The sequence below is a fragment of the Scyliorhinus canicula genome, chromosome 5 (genome assembly GCF_902713615.1).
Source record: "Scyliorhinus canicula chromosome 5, sScyCan1.1, whole genome shotgun sequence".
Classification (NCBI taxonomy): Eukaryota; Metazoa; Chordata; class Chondrichthyes; order Carcharhiniformes; family Scyliorhinidae; genus Scyliorhinus; species Scyliorhinus canicula.
The window spans coordinates 227,993,690-228,008,243 of record NC_052150.1 but is presented as its reverse complement, the minus strand read 5'-3'; the positions used below and the strand labels follow the sequence as shown (position 1 = coordinate 228,008,243).

Sequence of the window (14,554 nt, the reverse complement as noted above, 5' to 3'; positions counted from 1 at the left end):
CTCCGGGTGCTCCGGTTTCCTCCCACTGTCCAAAGATGTGCAGGTTAGGTGGATTGGCCATGAGAAATAGCCCTTGGTGTCCAAAAAGGTTAGGTGGGATTACTGGGTTACGGGGGTAAGGTGGAGGCATGGGCTTAAGTAGGGTGCTCTTTCCAAGGGCTGTTGCAGACTCAATGGGCCGAATGGCCTCCTTCTGCACTGTAAATTCTACGATTCTATGTAAGAATGAGCTCTTTGTCCTGATCAAACGGAACCAGGCTAGCTGATCTTCCCACAGCTTTCACATCTTTGAAAGCTTTCTCTTGTGCTGGCCCCCACCTCCATTGGGTCTCTTTGAGGAGCAGCAGGTATAGTGGTGTCCACGTGGGTGAAGGTTCTTCACCACTTAGTCCAGGTTGTTGAGGTGCTCCTCCACAGTTTTCACGGTCAGGATATTGTCCACATAACCTGCCACACGAGGGATCCCTAGCAACAGATTATCCTTTGAAAAATGGCTGGGCTGGAGGACCGCATAAACCAGACGGCTGCATTTGAACAAACCCTTGTGGGTGTTGATTGCGTCAAGCTGTTCGGAGTCCTCCTCGAACAAGAGCTGTTGGTAGCCTTGACGCACAATGCCATCACTTTTAACAGATACAATTGGAGCTGCCCAAAGTGGAAACTGGACGGGCCCAATGGCCTTTGCAGCCGCTCGAACTCCACCACTTTGCCTTTCATGGCGTAGGGCACTGTCCTGGGCTTGAAAAAGCAATGAGTAGCCTCAGAATCCACGAACAACCTAACTAACTGTCGTGCCCCGCAATGTACTCAGTTCCTCTTTGAAAACCTGAGGAGATTTCTGAATGCCGTCCTCTGCCATTGTTGTGTGTTTCATCTTCCCCCCCCCCACCACCTCCAGTTCAACTGAATTATCCTGAGCCCAGTCACGCCTGATTGGACTAGGCCCGTGCCCTTTTACTACCAGCCTCAAACATTCCAAGTAAAGGTATAGTTGGGGGTGGTTTAGCACAGTGGGCTAAACAGCTGGCTTTTAATGCAGAGCAAGGCCAGCAGCGCGGGTTCAATTCCCGTACCAGCTTACGCGAACAGGCGCCGGAATGTGGCGACTAGGGGCTTTTCACAGTAACTTCATTGAAGCCTACTTCCATTTTGGAAGATCTAACTCAAGAGCAGACTATATGGTCAATGGAAGAGTCCTGGGGAAAAATGATGTACAGAGAGATCTGGTCTATCATACCCTGAAGGTGGCAACGCAGGTCGATAGAGTGATCAAGAAGGCATACAGCATGCTTGCCTTTATCAGATGGGGTATTGAGTACAAGAGTCAGCAGGTCATGTTACAGTTGTATAGGACTTTGGTTAGGCCACATTTGGAATACTGCGTGCAGTTCTGGTCGCCACATTACCAGAAGGATGTGGATGCTTTAGAGAGGGTGCAGAGGAGGTTCACCAGGATGTTGCCTGGTATGGAGGGTGCTAGCTATGAAGAAAGGTTGAGTAAATTAGGATTGTTTTCGTTGGAAAGACGGAGGTTGAGGGGGGACCTGATTGAGGTCTACAAAATTATGAGAGGTATGGACAGTGTGGATAGCAACATGCTTTTTCCAAGAGTGGGGGTGTCAATTACAAGGGGTCACGATTTCAAGGTGAGAGGGGAAAGTTTAAGGGAGATGTGCGTGGAAAGTTTTTTACGCAGAGGGTGGTGGGTGCCTGGAATGCTTTGCCAGCGGAGGTGGTAGAGGCGGGCACGATAGCATCATTTAAGACGGGGCGGGGAACAGAGAGAAGTAGATCCTTGGAAAATAGGCAACAGGTTTAGATAAAGGATCTGGATCGGCGCAGGCTGGGAGGGCCGAAGGGCCTGTTCCTGTGCTGTAATTTTCTTTGTTCTTTTGTACTTCTGACAATAAGCGATTATTATTATTAGTTAGCGAATTCAGAATGTCCAAATTACCTAACAGCACATCTTTCGGGATTTGTGGGAGGAAATCAGAGCACCCAGAGGAAATCCACGCAGACACGGGGAGAAAGTGCAGACTCCGCACCGACAGTGACCCAAGCCGGGAATCGAACCTGGGACCCTGGCGCTGCGAAGCAACAGTGCCAACCACTGTGCTACCGCACCACCCTGGGAGATGCTTATAAAAACACTCTAAAAAAAAGAACATTTGGAGATTTGCCCAGGTGCTGAAGAGGAAGGGAGTCAGCTGGATCAGCCTCTGAGTCATAAAGAAACTCGTGAACTTCTCAAACTCATTGTTGATGGGTGCAGGGTTTTAAAAGATGGCATTGAAGGAGAAAGCAGTTAGCTGAGGGAGGGGCTGGCAGGTCGATAACCCATGGTGGGAGAGATCTGGGAGCGATAGTAAGGTGTTAATGGTTGGTGATATTAAATGGGCATTGTTTGGTTCAAGACGGAGAATACAGGAATTGGCTGGGACACTGGGCCAGGTAATTGGGCAGAGATCGGAAATGCTGCCGCCTCTCAATAAGCCGAGTATCACAGAAAAGATCTGCATTTTGTTTTGCTCAGCATCTGGCTTGGCCGTGAAGGTGTATCGGGTGGACTGATTATCCAGAGATGCACGTCAATGGGAGCAAAATTCGGAAGGAGGAGAGGGACGTGGATGGTGAAGGAAACGGTTCAACGAGGGTCAGATCAGTAAAACCATGGGAATAGAGAACCTGCAGGAGAGGGAAAGGTCGGGGGTGGGGGTAAGGGTTTGCTCAGTGGGAGACCATAAGACATAGGAGCAGAATTAGGCCACTCGGCCCATCGAGTCTGCTCCGCCATTCAATCATGGCTGATATGTGCCTCATCCCCATTCTCCTGCCATCTCCCCATAACCCCTTATTAATCAGGAACCTAACTATCTCCGTCTTAAAGACACTCAGTGAATTGGCCTCCACAGCCTTCTGCGGCAAAGAGTTCCACAGATTCACCACCCTCTGGCTGAAATTTTTTTTTTAACGAGTTACAAAACTATACCACCAGCTTTCAAAAAATGGATAATCTACAAGAGGTTTTAGAGTAGCCAGGAGGTCAATGAATTTGGGGGAGAGTGGGTGAGAGAAGGGAAGGTAAAGATTTAAGATGACTGTGGGCAGCATGTGGCGCAGTGGTTAGCACTGGGACTGGGGTGCTGAGGTCCCGGGTTCAAATTCCCAACCCTGGGGCACCGTCGGTGTGGAGTTTGAACATTCTCCCCATGTCTGCTCGGGGCTGGTTTAGCACAATGGGCTAAACAGCTGGCTTGTAATTCAGAACAAGGCCAGCAGCGCGGGTTCAATTCCCGTACCGGCCTCCCCGAACAGACGCCGGAATGTGGCGACTAGGGGCTTTTCACAGTAACTTCATTAAAGCCTACTTGTGACAATAAGCGATTATTATTATTATTATGTCTGGGTGGGTCTCACCCCCACAACCCAAAGATGTACAGGGTAGGTGGATTGGCCACGCTAAATTGCCCCTTAATTGGAAAAAAGAATAATTGGGTACTCTAAATTTATAAAACAAAAGATTTAAGATCACTCGACCCAGGCCCACTCCCCCACCCTATCCCTGAAACCCTAGCTAACCTTTTGGACACTAAGCATGGCCAATCCACCTAACCTGCACGTCTTTGGACTGTGGGAGGAAACCGGAGCTCCCGGAGGAATCCCACGCACACAGGGAGAAAGTGTAAACTCCATACCGTGTGGAGGACGGTTGCATTGTTTGGGGGTCTGGAATGGTCATTTCACCCTGTGGTCATTCTCAAGTTGCAGGTGAAGCCCAGGAAGCTCACTCAGGACCCAGGTGCCTCTGAATGAAACATTCAGCATGGCCTTATGTTTTGTGGCCAAAAATGGATCAGAACTTGGAGAACAGGGTGCATTTATCATGGCCAATCCACCAAACCTGCACATCTTTGGACTGTGGGAAGAAACCGGAGCACCCGGAGGAGACCCACGCACACACAGGGAGAACGTACAAACTCCACTCAGACAGTGGCCCAAGGGCAGAATTAAACCCAGGTCCCTGAGGCAGTCATGCCAACCACCATGCCGCCCTTTTGTATAGAATCTCTACAGTGCAGGAGGCCATTCGGCCCATCGAGCCTACACTGACTCCCCGAAAGAGCACTCTACCTCGGCCCACTCCCCGTAACCACGCGCATTGAGCATAACTAATCCACCCAACTTGCATATCTTTGGACATTACAGCTTCCATTACAATAGAGAAGCTATGGCAAGTGACTCATGGCTGAGCACATTCTCTAGTTTCTGATAATGGGACAATGTTTGCGAGTGACTTGTTTCTCGGGTTTATGTAAAAAAAAAGGAATACGCCAGGTGCGTCCGTCTCCTTTTCACCCAGAGTCGAATGGTTTAGCAGAACGAGCTGTTCAGACACTGAAAGAAGGACTGAAGAGAAAGGCAGACACTACTTTGGGAACGAAGCTCTCACGGTTCTTGTTCCAGTCCCGTATCACACCAGAAACCACGACAGGACATTCACCGGCTGAAGTGTTGATGGATGGAAGCCAAGTCTCACCTGGATCGGTTACATCCAGATGTCAAAGGGAGAGTGGGAAGGAGACAGGAAATGCAGAAGGAGGCGCAGGTCGACCAGGTGAAGGGTGACTGTATCTGTCAGGAAACTGGGCAGGAGTCAACGAGGGCTGCCTGGAATTATTCTGAACTAAAGAAACTTGGCGGCATGGACAAGCTGGGCCGAAGGGCCTCATTCCAGGCTGTAAACATCTATGACTCTATCTGTGACTGGAAGTGGTCCAGTATCCAGCGATGAATGGAACGGACATCCGCAGACACCAAGACCACATGCGTCCCGGCCACGACACTGAGACAGCCAAGACCACAAGGCAGAAGGAAATGTCGCTGTCGAAATTCGACAGGAAGTTGCTCAGGGGCATCCAGTAGATGCTACTCTGGGACAGGTTGAAGCATTTCCTCTCACCAACAACCAACCTAATTCTGCATCCTCAAATTCAACTCATAGAATTTACAGTGCGGAAGGAGGCCATTCGGCCCATCGAGTCTGCACCGGCTCTTGGAAAGAGCACCCTACCCAAGGTCAACACCTCCACCCTATCCCCATAACCCAGTAACCCCACCCAACACTAAGGACAATTTTGGATACTAAGGGCAATTTATCATGGCCAATCCACCTAACCTGCACATCTTTGGACTGTGGGAGGAAACCGGAGCACCCGGAGGAAACCCACGCAGACACGGGGAGGATGTGCAGACTCCACACAGACAGTGACCCAAGCCGGAATCGAACCTGGGACCCTGGAGCTGTGAAGCAATTGTGCTATCCCCAATGCTACCGTGCTCAACTGAACCAAGACTCGGCAGCGTCCACTGAGTCACCAGCGGGTCTCCCCAGATCACAACATAGTTACAAAGTGCCTGAAAGACTGACATGTCCCTCCTGAAGGGGAATTGTAATTTAAGTGCGGGGGGGTAGGAGTATTATAGAGTGTTTAATAGTGTTTTAATGCGCAATTTCCTATTTGATTAGGGAGAAATAAAAGAAAGAAAGAAAAGAAACTCGCTTATTGTCACGAGTAAGCTTCAATGAAGTTACTGTGAAAAGCCCCTAGTCGCCACATTCCGGCGCCTGTCCGGGGAGGCTGGTACGGGAATCGAACCGTGCTGCTGGCCTGCTTGGTCTGCTTTCAAAGCCAGCGATTTAGCCCAATGAGCTAAACCAGCCCCTATGGATATATGGACGTCTATAACAAAAGTGCGTATGTGTGTGTGACATCGGGAGCGTAGGTTGGCTCAGTTTTTAGTTGAGACACGAGGAGTTTGTGTATAGCTGTGTTTAGCTGCCCCTGGTGTCTGGAGCCAAACTGTATCCCTCCATGACCTCAAAAGAAAACAGAAAATACTGGACTATTTCAACAGCTTTTGGTTTGGGGGAAGGCAGAAGTTGTTAGAACAAGGCAGGATCTGAGCGAAGTAGACTGGGAACTGCTGCTTGTGGGGAAATCTATAGCAGCGCAGAGAAAAAGGAAATGGGGAGGGCACAGGCCCAACATGTCTCTTTGGCCAATCCACCTACGCTGCACATCTTTGGATTGTGGGGGTGATACCCATGCAAACACGGGGAGAATGTGCAAACTCCACACGGACAGGGACCCAGAGCCGGATCGAACCTGGGACCTTGGCACCGTGAGGCAGCAATGCTAACCCACTGCGCCACCGTGCTGCCCGAAAAGAGAGTCTTTTAACAGCTTCAAAGGGAACAAATCTGTGGAGTATAGAATGTGCAGGGGGGGGGGGGGGGGGGGGGGATTAAGAAAGCAAGTCGGAGAGCAAAGAGGGGGCATGAAAAGCACTGGCGGGTAGGATTAGGGAGAATCCCAAGATACTCTCGAAGTTTATTAAGGGAAAAGGATAAGCAGGGAAAGAGTGGGGCCCATTAGGGAACAAGGGGACAATGTGTGCGCGGTGACGGACGACAGTGGGAGGGTGTTAAACGAGTACTTCTGTCTTCGGGGGGATGTAGGTACAGAATTCGTGGAGATAGACCGTGAGATTCTTGAGCAGTTTGACACAGAGTGAGGAGGTTTTAGTGGGGTTAAAAGTGGACAAACCCCCAGGTCCAGGCTGCTGTGGGAGGCAAGGGAAGAAATTATGAGGGCTCCAACCCAATTTTTCAATTCCTGGCCACAGGGGAGGTGCCAGTTGATTGGAGGATGGCTAATGTGTTTCCACTTTTCGAGATGGTGGAGATAAACCAGAGAACTCCAGACCAGTGAGTCTCACTTCAGTGGTAGAGAAACTGTTAGAGAAAATTTTGAAGGAGAGAATCTATCTCTCTATTTGGAGAGATAAGGTTTGATCAGGAATGGCTTTGTCAGAGGGAGGTCATGCCTAACACATTTCATTGAATTTTTTGAGCATGTGACCAGGTGGGTAGATGAGGGTAGTGCAGTCGATGTAGTTCATATGGATTTTAGCAAAGCCTTTGACAAGGTCCCACATGGGAGACTGATAAAGTTGTACACTTCCAATCCCAGGGCATAAACTGCTCTGGGCCAAGTGCTGGAAAATGGGATTAGAATGGTTAGGTGGTTGTTTATTGACCAGTGCAGATGTGATGGGCCGAAGGGCCTTTCTTGTGCTGTAAGACTTTATGACTCTAAGATAAAAGCACATGGGTAACTTGGCAGGTTGGATCCAAAACTGACTTAGTGATAGGAAACAGAGGGTGGTGGTGGTGGCAGAAGGTTTGTGCGACTGGGGGCCAGTGTCCAGAGGGACGTACCAGAGGAAGCAGTGCCAGGTCCCGTATTATTCATGATGTGAAGCAGGGAACCCGAGGCTCGAGTGAGGGTCAGAGGCAGCGAACCCTGGGATAGGGAATCATTAACAAGTCCAACAACAATGGCACAAGCTGTCCCGAGAACTTCTTATAAATTTCAACCGGAAAGCCTTCCGGACCAGGGGCCTTGCCAGGCTGTTATCAGCCCAATACATTTCAAAATTTCGTCTGGGCCTAATGGCGTGTCAACTCATCGCTCTGATTCCACCTTAACCATTGGGATGGGCGGACTGTCCAGGAAGTCGGACAGGGCCAATTTATCTGCAGGGGGCTCTGGTCTATAAAGATCTCGGCAAAATGATTTACAAACCACACTAACCCGGGGAGAGGCAGGAACGAGGTTTCCGCCAGAATTAGGTATCTGAGTAATCTCCTGGGAGGCTGCCTTCTATTTCAGTTGGTGGGCCAGAACATGGCTGGCCTTCTCGCCAAACTCACAGAACGTGCCCTGGAGCGGACCTACCACCCAGCCAGTAGCTCAAACTGGGTCTGTCATTTTTCCCTATTTGCCAATGGCTCTGGAGTGGGTTCAGGCGATTATTGGTGATCCAGCTCCAGAATGGAATCCACCAGCCTCTGCTGCTCCAGCCTCGCCATCTTCAACACATACACCCTGTAGGAGATAGCTGCCCGTCCCAGAGGACTGCCTTAAGAGCCCTCCACAATGTGGAAGGTGAAATTGAACCGGACTATTAGATTTTATGTGGTCATCTACGGCTCAGGATGGGCAGCAAGGTGGCACAGTGATTAGCACTGCTGCCTCGTGCCGCTGGGGTCCCGGGTTCAATCCCGGCCTTGGGTCACTGTCCGTGTGGAGTTTGCACATTCTCCCCATGTCTGCGTGGGTCTCACCCCCACAACCCAAAGATGTGCAGGGTAGGTGGATTGGCCATGCTAAATTGCCCCTTAATTGGATAAAAAATAATTGGGTACTTAAAATGTTTTTTGAAATCTATGGCCACAGACCTACGTTCACAAATTTATCAGCGAACAGTGCAGTATCTAATCTCCAAGATGGACGCTGGGTGGGGCCACTCTACTGACAAATCAATAAAGTGCAGGTCATGGTCCAAAATAACAATCGCTAAGGATTCAGCCACACCACCAAAGAGAGGAGAACCCTATCCAAAACAAAGAAATCAGCCCAGGAGTATACTGGTGGACAAAAAAAAGAGACGTCCCTCTGGTTGAAGTGCAGAAAGCACCAAGGATCCACCCCCCTATCTGAGTCATGAACGGAGACAAAGTCCTGCCCATCCCCAACGGTTCAAACGATTTAGGTTTGGAACGATCGAATCTGGGGTCCAAAACACAATTCAGGTCCCCACCTACAATGAGCTGATGTGAGTCGAGATTAGGGAGGGAAGCCAGCAGGGAGTTACTAAATGTATCATCCCATTTGGGGGTGTAAACGTTGACCATAATAACCGGGGTGCTCAACAGGGAACCATAAACAATAACGTATCGGCCACTAGGGTGGGCTAGAATCTTAAAGATGGAAAACTGAGCTCTTTTGTGAATTAAAACCTCTGTACCCCTGGCCCTGCCATCAAAACCAGAAGGACAAACCTGCCCCACCCACCCCGTGTGCTGCCTGATCTGGTCCCCGAACTGCAAAAGCGGGTCCCCTGCAAAAAAAATCACATCGGATTTTAAACTCTTGGGATGGGCAAATGCCCACGGCCTCTTCACTGGGCCATTCAAACCCCTAACGTTCCAGGTGAATTAGAGGTTTGGAGGTTTGGAGGTTTGGAGGTGCCCCCCCCCCCCCCCCCCCGAACTAACTCTCTAGTCAGCAGAGACTCCCACTGGAGGAAATAAATAATAAAATACCACCAATAATTTAACTTGCGAACTCCACCAGCAACCCCAAGTCACGCCAAACGACAACTTTTCTTTTTCCTCTTTTCTTTTTATAAAGAACAAAAACCCAACAAGAAAAAGTAAAAGGAAAGAATAAATACAAACAATTCAGTAAACCGTCAACAAAGCCATACCACACTACACCGCACACAACTTCTGCCTTTTAACAAAAGCGTCCACATCCCCCGGCATATTGAAAAAATAGTCTCCTTCCTCAAATGTTACTCGAAGACAGGCTAGACACACCATCCCAACCCAGACTCTCTCTTTATACAGGGCGGCCTCACTCCATTGAATGCTGCCCTTTCCTTCAGCAACTCCACACCCTGATAAAACCAAATGGAATGGCCTTCCCACTGGAAGTCACGGTGCCCAGCGCAGAACCCTCTCTTCTTCCTTATAACTGGAAAATCACCACACAAAGTGGATTCCAGATCGAGGCTTCGGCCAAAGTGAGCAACGGACCCGGTGGGGTTGCGAATCCACTTTAACTCAGTGGCTAGCACTGTTGTTTCACAGCTCCAGGGACCCAGGTTCGATCCCCGGCTTGGGTCACTGTCTGTGCGGAGTCTGTACGTTCTCCCCGTGTCTGCGTGGGTTTCCTCCGGGGGCTCCGGTTTCCTCCCACAAGTCCCGAAAGACGTGCTTGTTAGGTGAATTGGACATTCTGAATTCTCCCTTGTGTACCCGAACAGGCGCCGGAGTGTGGCAACAAGGGGATTTTCACAGTAACTTCATTGCAGTGTTAATGTAAGCCTACTTGTGACACTAATAAAGATTATTTATTCATATCAGCTATAGAAGTCAGACTGGACTCCATCACAGTAATCTGATCACTATGGGTCGATAAAGCCACCTCCTTACCCTTGATTGTGGCTCTCTGGGCCTCAACAATCTCGTTAGTTTCCCATCGAGTCTGCACCGGCTCTTGGAAAGAGCACCCCACTTAAGATAGAATTTATCGTGCATCTTCTAAGCTCCTCCGACACAATTAGTCCGTGACTCTTGAATTACTCGTCAAGATACTGCCGAGGACCTCTGGCGTTAGAGGAGCGCTGGCAGAGATAGAATCCGACTTTGCCATCTTACTTGCCGTTGAGCCCCGAGAAGCTTCAGACCCTGTCGACGGGTGTGGTAGTATGACTAGGGGTATTACGGTACCTGGAAGTGTGAGCTGCCTTTGGTGCAGAGGACTCGCTGCCCATTGGCCCGGTTAAGTCATGTGCCTCTCAGCCGATTGGCCACGAGGCAGGATATTAGAACCCGTGCTTCCCGGCAGTCGGCCTTTCTTCTGTACGTCTGCTGCCGGGTACACTTCTTGTGTATTAAAGCCTATCGTTCGGATTTCATCTACGTTTCGTGTCCATTGATTGTGTATCAACGAGTTTCTGCTTTAAGCTTTATTATCCTTATTTTTCTCTGGGCATTTCAATAAAGAGGGAACTCTACCCCAATAACTAACATAGGTTTCCACAGTATAAACGACCCGCAGAGCCAAGAAAAAGGGCAAAAGATTTCAGTTCTCCAGGAGAACCACCTCCTTCCCCACATTTCCCATCTTTCCTTACCCCACTGTTCCCCGTGCCTTCCCCACATTTCCCATCTTTCCTTACCCCATTGATCCCCGCGCCTTCCCCACATTTCCCATCTTTCCTTACCCCACTGATCCCAGCTCCTTCCCCACATTTCCCATCTTTCCTTATCCCATTGATCCCCGCGCCTTCCCCACATTTCCCATCTTTCCTTACCCCACTGATCCCAGCTCCTTCCCCACATTTCCCATCTTTCCTTATCCCATTGATCCCCGCGCCTTCCCCACATTTCCCATCTTTCCTTATCCCACTGATCCCAGCTCCTTCCCCACATTTCCCATCTTTCCTTATCCCATTGATCCCCACGCCTTCCCCACATTTCCCATCTTTCCTTACCCCACTGATCCCAGCTCCTTCCCCACATTTCCTTACCCCACTGATCCCCGCGCCTTCCCCACATTTCCCATCTTTCCTTACCCCACTGATCCCAGCTCCTTCCCCACATTTCCCATCTTTCCTTACCCCACTGATCCCCGCGCGTTCCCCACATTTCCCATCTTTCCTTACCCCACTGATCCCAGCTCCTTCCCCACATTTCCCATCTCTCCTTACCCCACTGATCCCAGCTCCTTCCCCACATTTCCCATCTTTCCTTACCCCACTGATCCCCGCGCCTTCCCCACATTTCCCATCTTTCCTTACCCCACTGATCCCAGCTCCTTCCCCACATTTCCCATCTCTCCTTACCCCACTGTTCCCCGCGCCCTTCCCCACATTTCCTTACCCCACTGATCCCCGCGCGTTCCCACAATTCCCATCTTTCCTTATCCCATTTATCCCCGCGCCTTCTCCACATTTCCCATCTTTCCTTACCCACTGATCCCAGCTCCTTCCCCACATTTCCCATCTTTCCTTACCCCACTGATCCCAGCTCCTTCCCCACATTTCCCATCTTTCCTTACCCCACTGATCCCAGCTCCTTCCCCACATTTCCCATCTTTCCTTACCCCACTGATCCCCGCGCCTTCCCCACATTTCCCATCTTTCCTTACCCCACTGATCCCAGCTCCTTCCCCACATTTCCCATCTCTCCTTACCCCACTGTTCCCCGCGCCTTCCACACATTTCCCATCTTTCCTTACCCCACTGATCCCCGCGCCTTCCCAACATTTCCTGTCTCTCCTTTCCACACTGATCCCCACGCCTTCCCCACATTTCCCATCTTTCCTTACCCCACTGATCCCAGCTCCTTCCCCACATTTCCCATCTTTCCTTATCCCATTGATCCCCACATTTCCCATCTTTCCTTACCCCACTGATCCCCACGCCTTCCCCACATTTCCCATCTTTCCTTACCCCACTGATCCCAGCTCCTTCCCCACATTTCCCATCTTTCCTTATCCCATTGATCCCTGCGCCTTCCCCACATTTCCCATCTTTCCTTATCCCATTGATCCCCACGCCTTCCCCACATTTCCCATCTTTCCTTACCCCACTGATCCCAGCTCCTTCCCCACATTTCCTTACCCCACTGATCCCCGCGCCTTCCCCACATTTCCCATCTTTCCTTACCCCACTGATCCCAGCTCCTTCCCCACATTTCCCATCTTTCCTTACCTCACTGATCCCCGCGCGTTCCCCACATTTCCCATCTTTCCTTACCCCACTGATCCCAGCTCCTTCCCCACATTTCCCATCTTTCCTTACCCCACTGATCCCAGCTCCTTCCCCACATTTCCCATCTCTCCTTACCCCACTGATCCCAGCTCTTTCCCCACATTTCCCATCTTTCCTTACCCCACAGACCCCAGCCCCTTCCCCACATTTCCCGCCTCTTCTTTCATTGATCCCAGCTCCTTCCCACATTTCCCATCTCCTTTCCCCACTGATCCCAGCTCCTTCCCCACATTTCCCATCTTTCCTTACCCCACTGCTCCCATCTCCTTCCCCACATTTCCCATCTCTCCTTACCCCACAGACACCAACTCCTTCCCCACATTTCCCATCTTTCCTTACCCCACTGATCCCAGCTCCTTCCCACATTTCCCATCTCTCCTTATCCCATTGATCCCCGCGCCTTCCCAACATTTCCTGTCTCTCCTTTCCACACTGATCCCAGCCCCTTCCCCACATTTCCCGCCTCTTCTTTCATTGATCCCAGCTCCTTCCCACATTTCCCATCTCCTTTCCCCACATTTCCCATCTCCTTTCCCCACTGATCCCAGCTCCTTCCCACATTTCCCATCTTTCCTTACCTCAGTGATCCCCACGCCTTCCCCACATTTCCCATCTCCTTTCCCCACAGACCCCAGCTCTTTCCCCACATTTCCCATCTCTCCTTACCCCACAAATCTCAGCTCCTTCCCCACATTTCCCGCCTCTCCTTTCACTGATCCCAGCTCCTTCCCCACATTTCCCGCCTCTTCTTTCACTGATCCCTCTCCTTCCCACATTTCCCATCTCCTTTCCCCACTGATCCCAGCTCCTTCCCCACATTCCCCGTCTCTCGTTTCCCCACTGATCCCTGCTCCTTCCCACATTTCCCATCTTTCCTTACCCCACTGATCCCAGCTCCTTCCCACATTTCCCATCTCCTTTCCCCACAGAGCCCAGCTCCTTCCATCATTTCCCATCTCCTTTCCCCACAGATCCTAGCTCCTTCCCACATTTCCCATCTCCTTTCCCCACTGATCCCACCTCCTTCCCCACATTTCCCGCCTCTCCTTTCACTGATCCCAGCTCCTTCCCACATTTCCCATCTCTCCTTTCCCCACTGATCCCTGCTCCTTCCCACATTTCCCATCTCCTTTCCCCACTGATCCCAGCTCCTTCCCACATTTCCCATCTCCTTTCCCCACTGATCCCTGCTCCTTCCCACATTTCCCATCTCCTTTCCCCACTGATCCCTGCTCCTTCCCACATTTCCCATCTCCTTTCCCCACAGATCCCAGCTCCTTCCCCACATTTCCCATCTTTCCTTACCCCACAGATCCTAGCTCCTTCCCACATTTTCCATCTTTCCTTACCCCACTGATCCTAGCTCCTTCCCACATTTTCCATCTTTCCTTACCCCACAGATCCTAGCTCCTTCCCACATTTTCCATCTTTCCTTACCCCACTGATCCCAGCGCCTTCCCCATATTCTTCCCCACCTTCCATTTCGTCCTCGTTTAATTCATCCGGACCAGCCAATGGCAGCAGCAGGAATGGGAGGATGTCGACTTTGTTGCCAAGCAACCACTCGTGATAAGCTGCATGAGGAGATAAAGACAGGATGAGTGAGGGGTCCAGTGAAGGCCGTTTGGCTCCATACAAGATTCTGCCTAAATAACAAGGGCCCATTCTATCAGCAGCAACATTCCCTTCAACATCACGAAGCAAATATCTAATCTGGAAGACAGCAGTGCTGGTAATGCAGCCCTCGCGGAGCGCCGCGCGCCCTCCCGGTGCGCCGCGCGGGCCTCTCGGTGCGCCGCGCCCCCCTCTCGGTGCGCCGCGCCCCCTCTCGGTGCGCCGCGCCCCCCTCTCGGTGCGCCGCGCCCCCCTCTCGGTGCGCCGCGCCCCCCTCTCGGTGCGCCGCGCCCCCCTCTCGGTGCGCCGCGGGCCCTCTCGGTGCGCCGCGGGCCCTCTCGGAGCGCCGCGCCCCCTCTCGGTGCGCCGCGCCCCCTCTCGGTGCGCCGCGGGCCCTCTCGGTGCGCCGCGCCCCCTCTCGGTGCGCCGCGCCCCCTCTCGGTGCGCCGCGCCCCCTCTCGGTGCGCCGCGCCCCCTCTCGGTGCGCCGCGCGCCCTCTCGGCGCGCCGCGCCCCCTCTCGGCGCGCCG

The 14,554-nt window shown here is 51.5% G+C and overlaps 1 protein-coding gene across 1 annotated transcript in view; it reads right to left on the bottom strand.

Annotated features, from left to right (window-relative positions):
- The window catches only part of hgh1 (HGH1 homolog (S. cerevisiae)), a 28,950-nt gene that overhangs the window by 5,215 nt on the left and 9,181 nt on the right, over nucleotides 1-14,554 (bottom strand). The window contains exon 4 of the mRNA XM_038798688.1: nucleotides 13,887-13,985. Within this exon, the coding sequence (XP_038654616.1) occupies nucleotides 13,887-13,985 (99 nt within the window). The remainder of the gene's footprint in view (nucleotides 1-13,886; nucleotides 13,986-14,554) is intronic.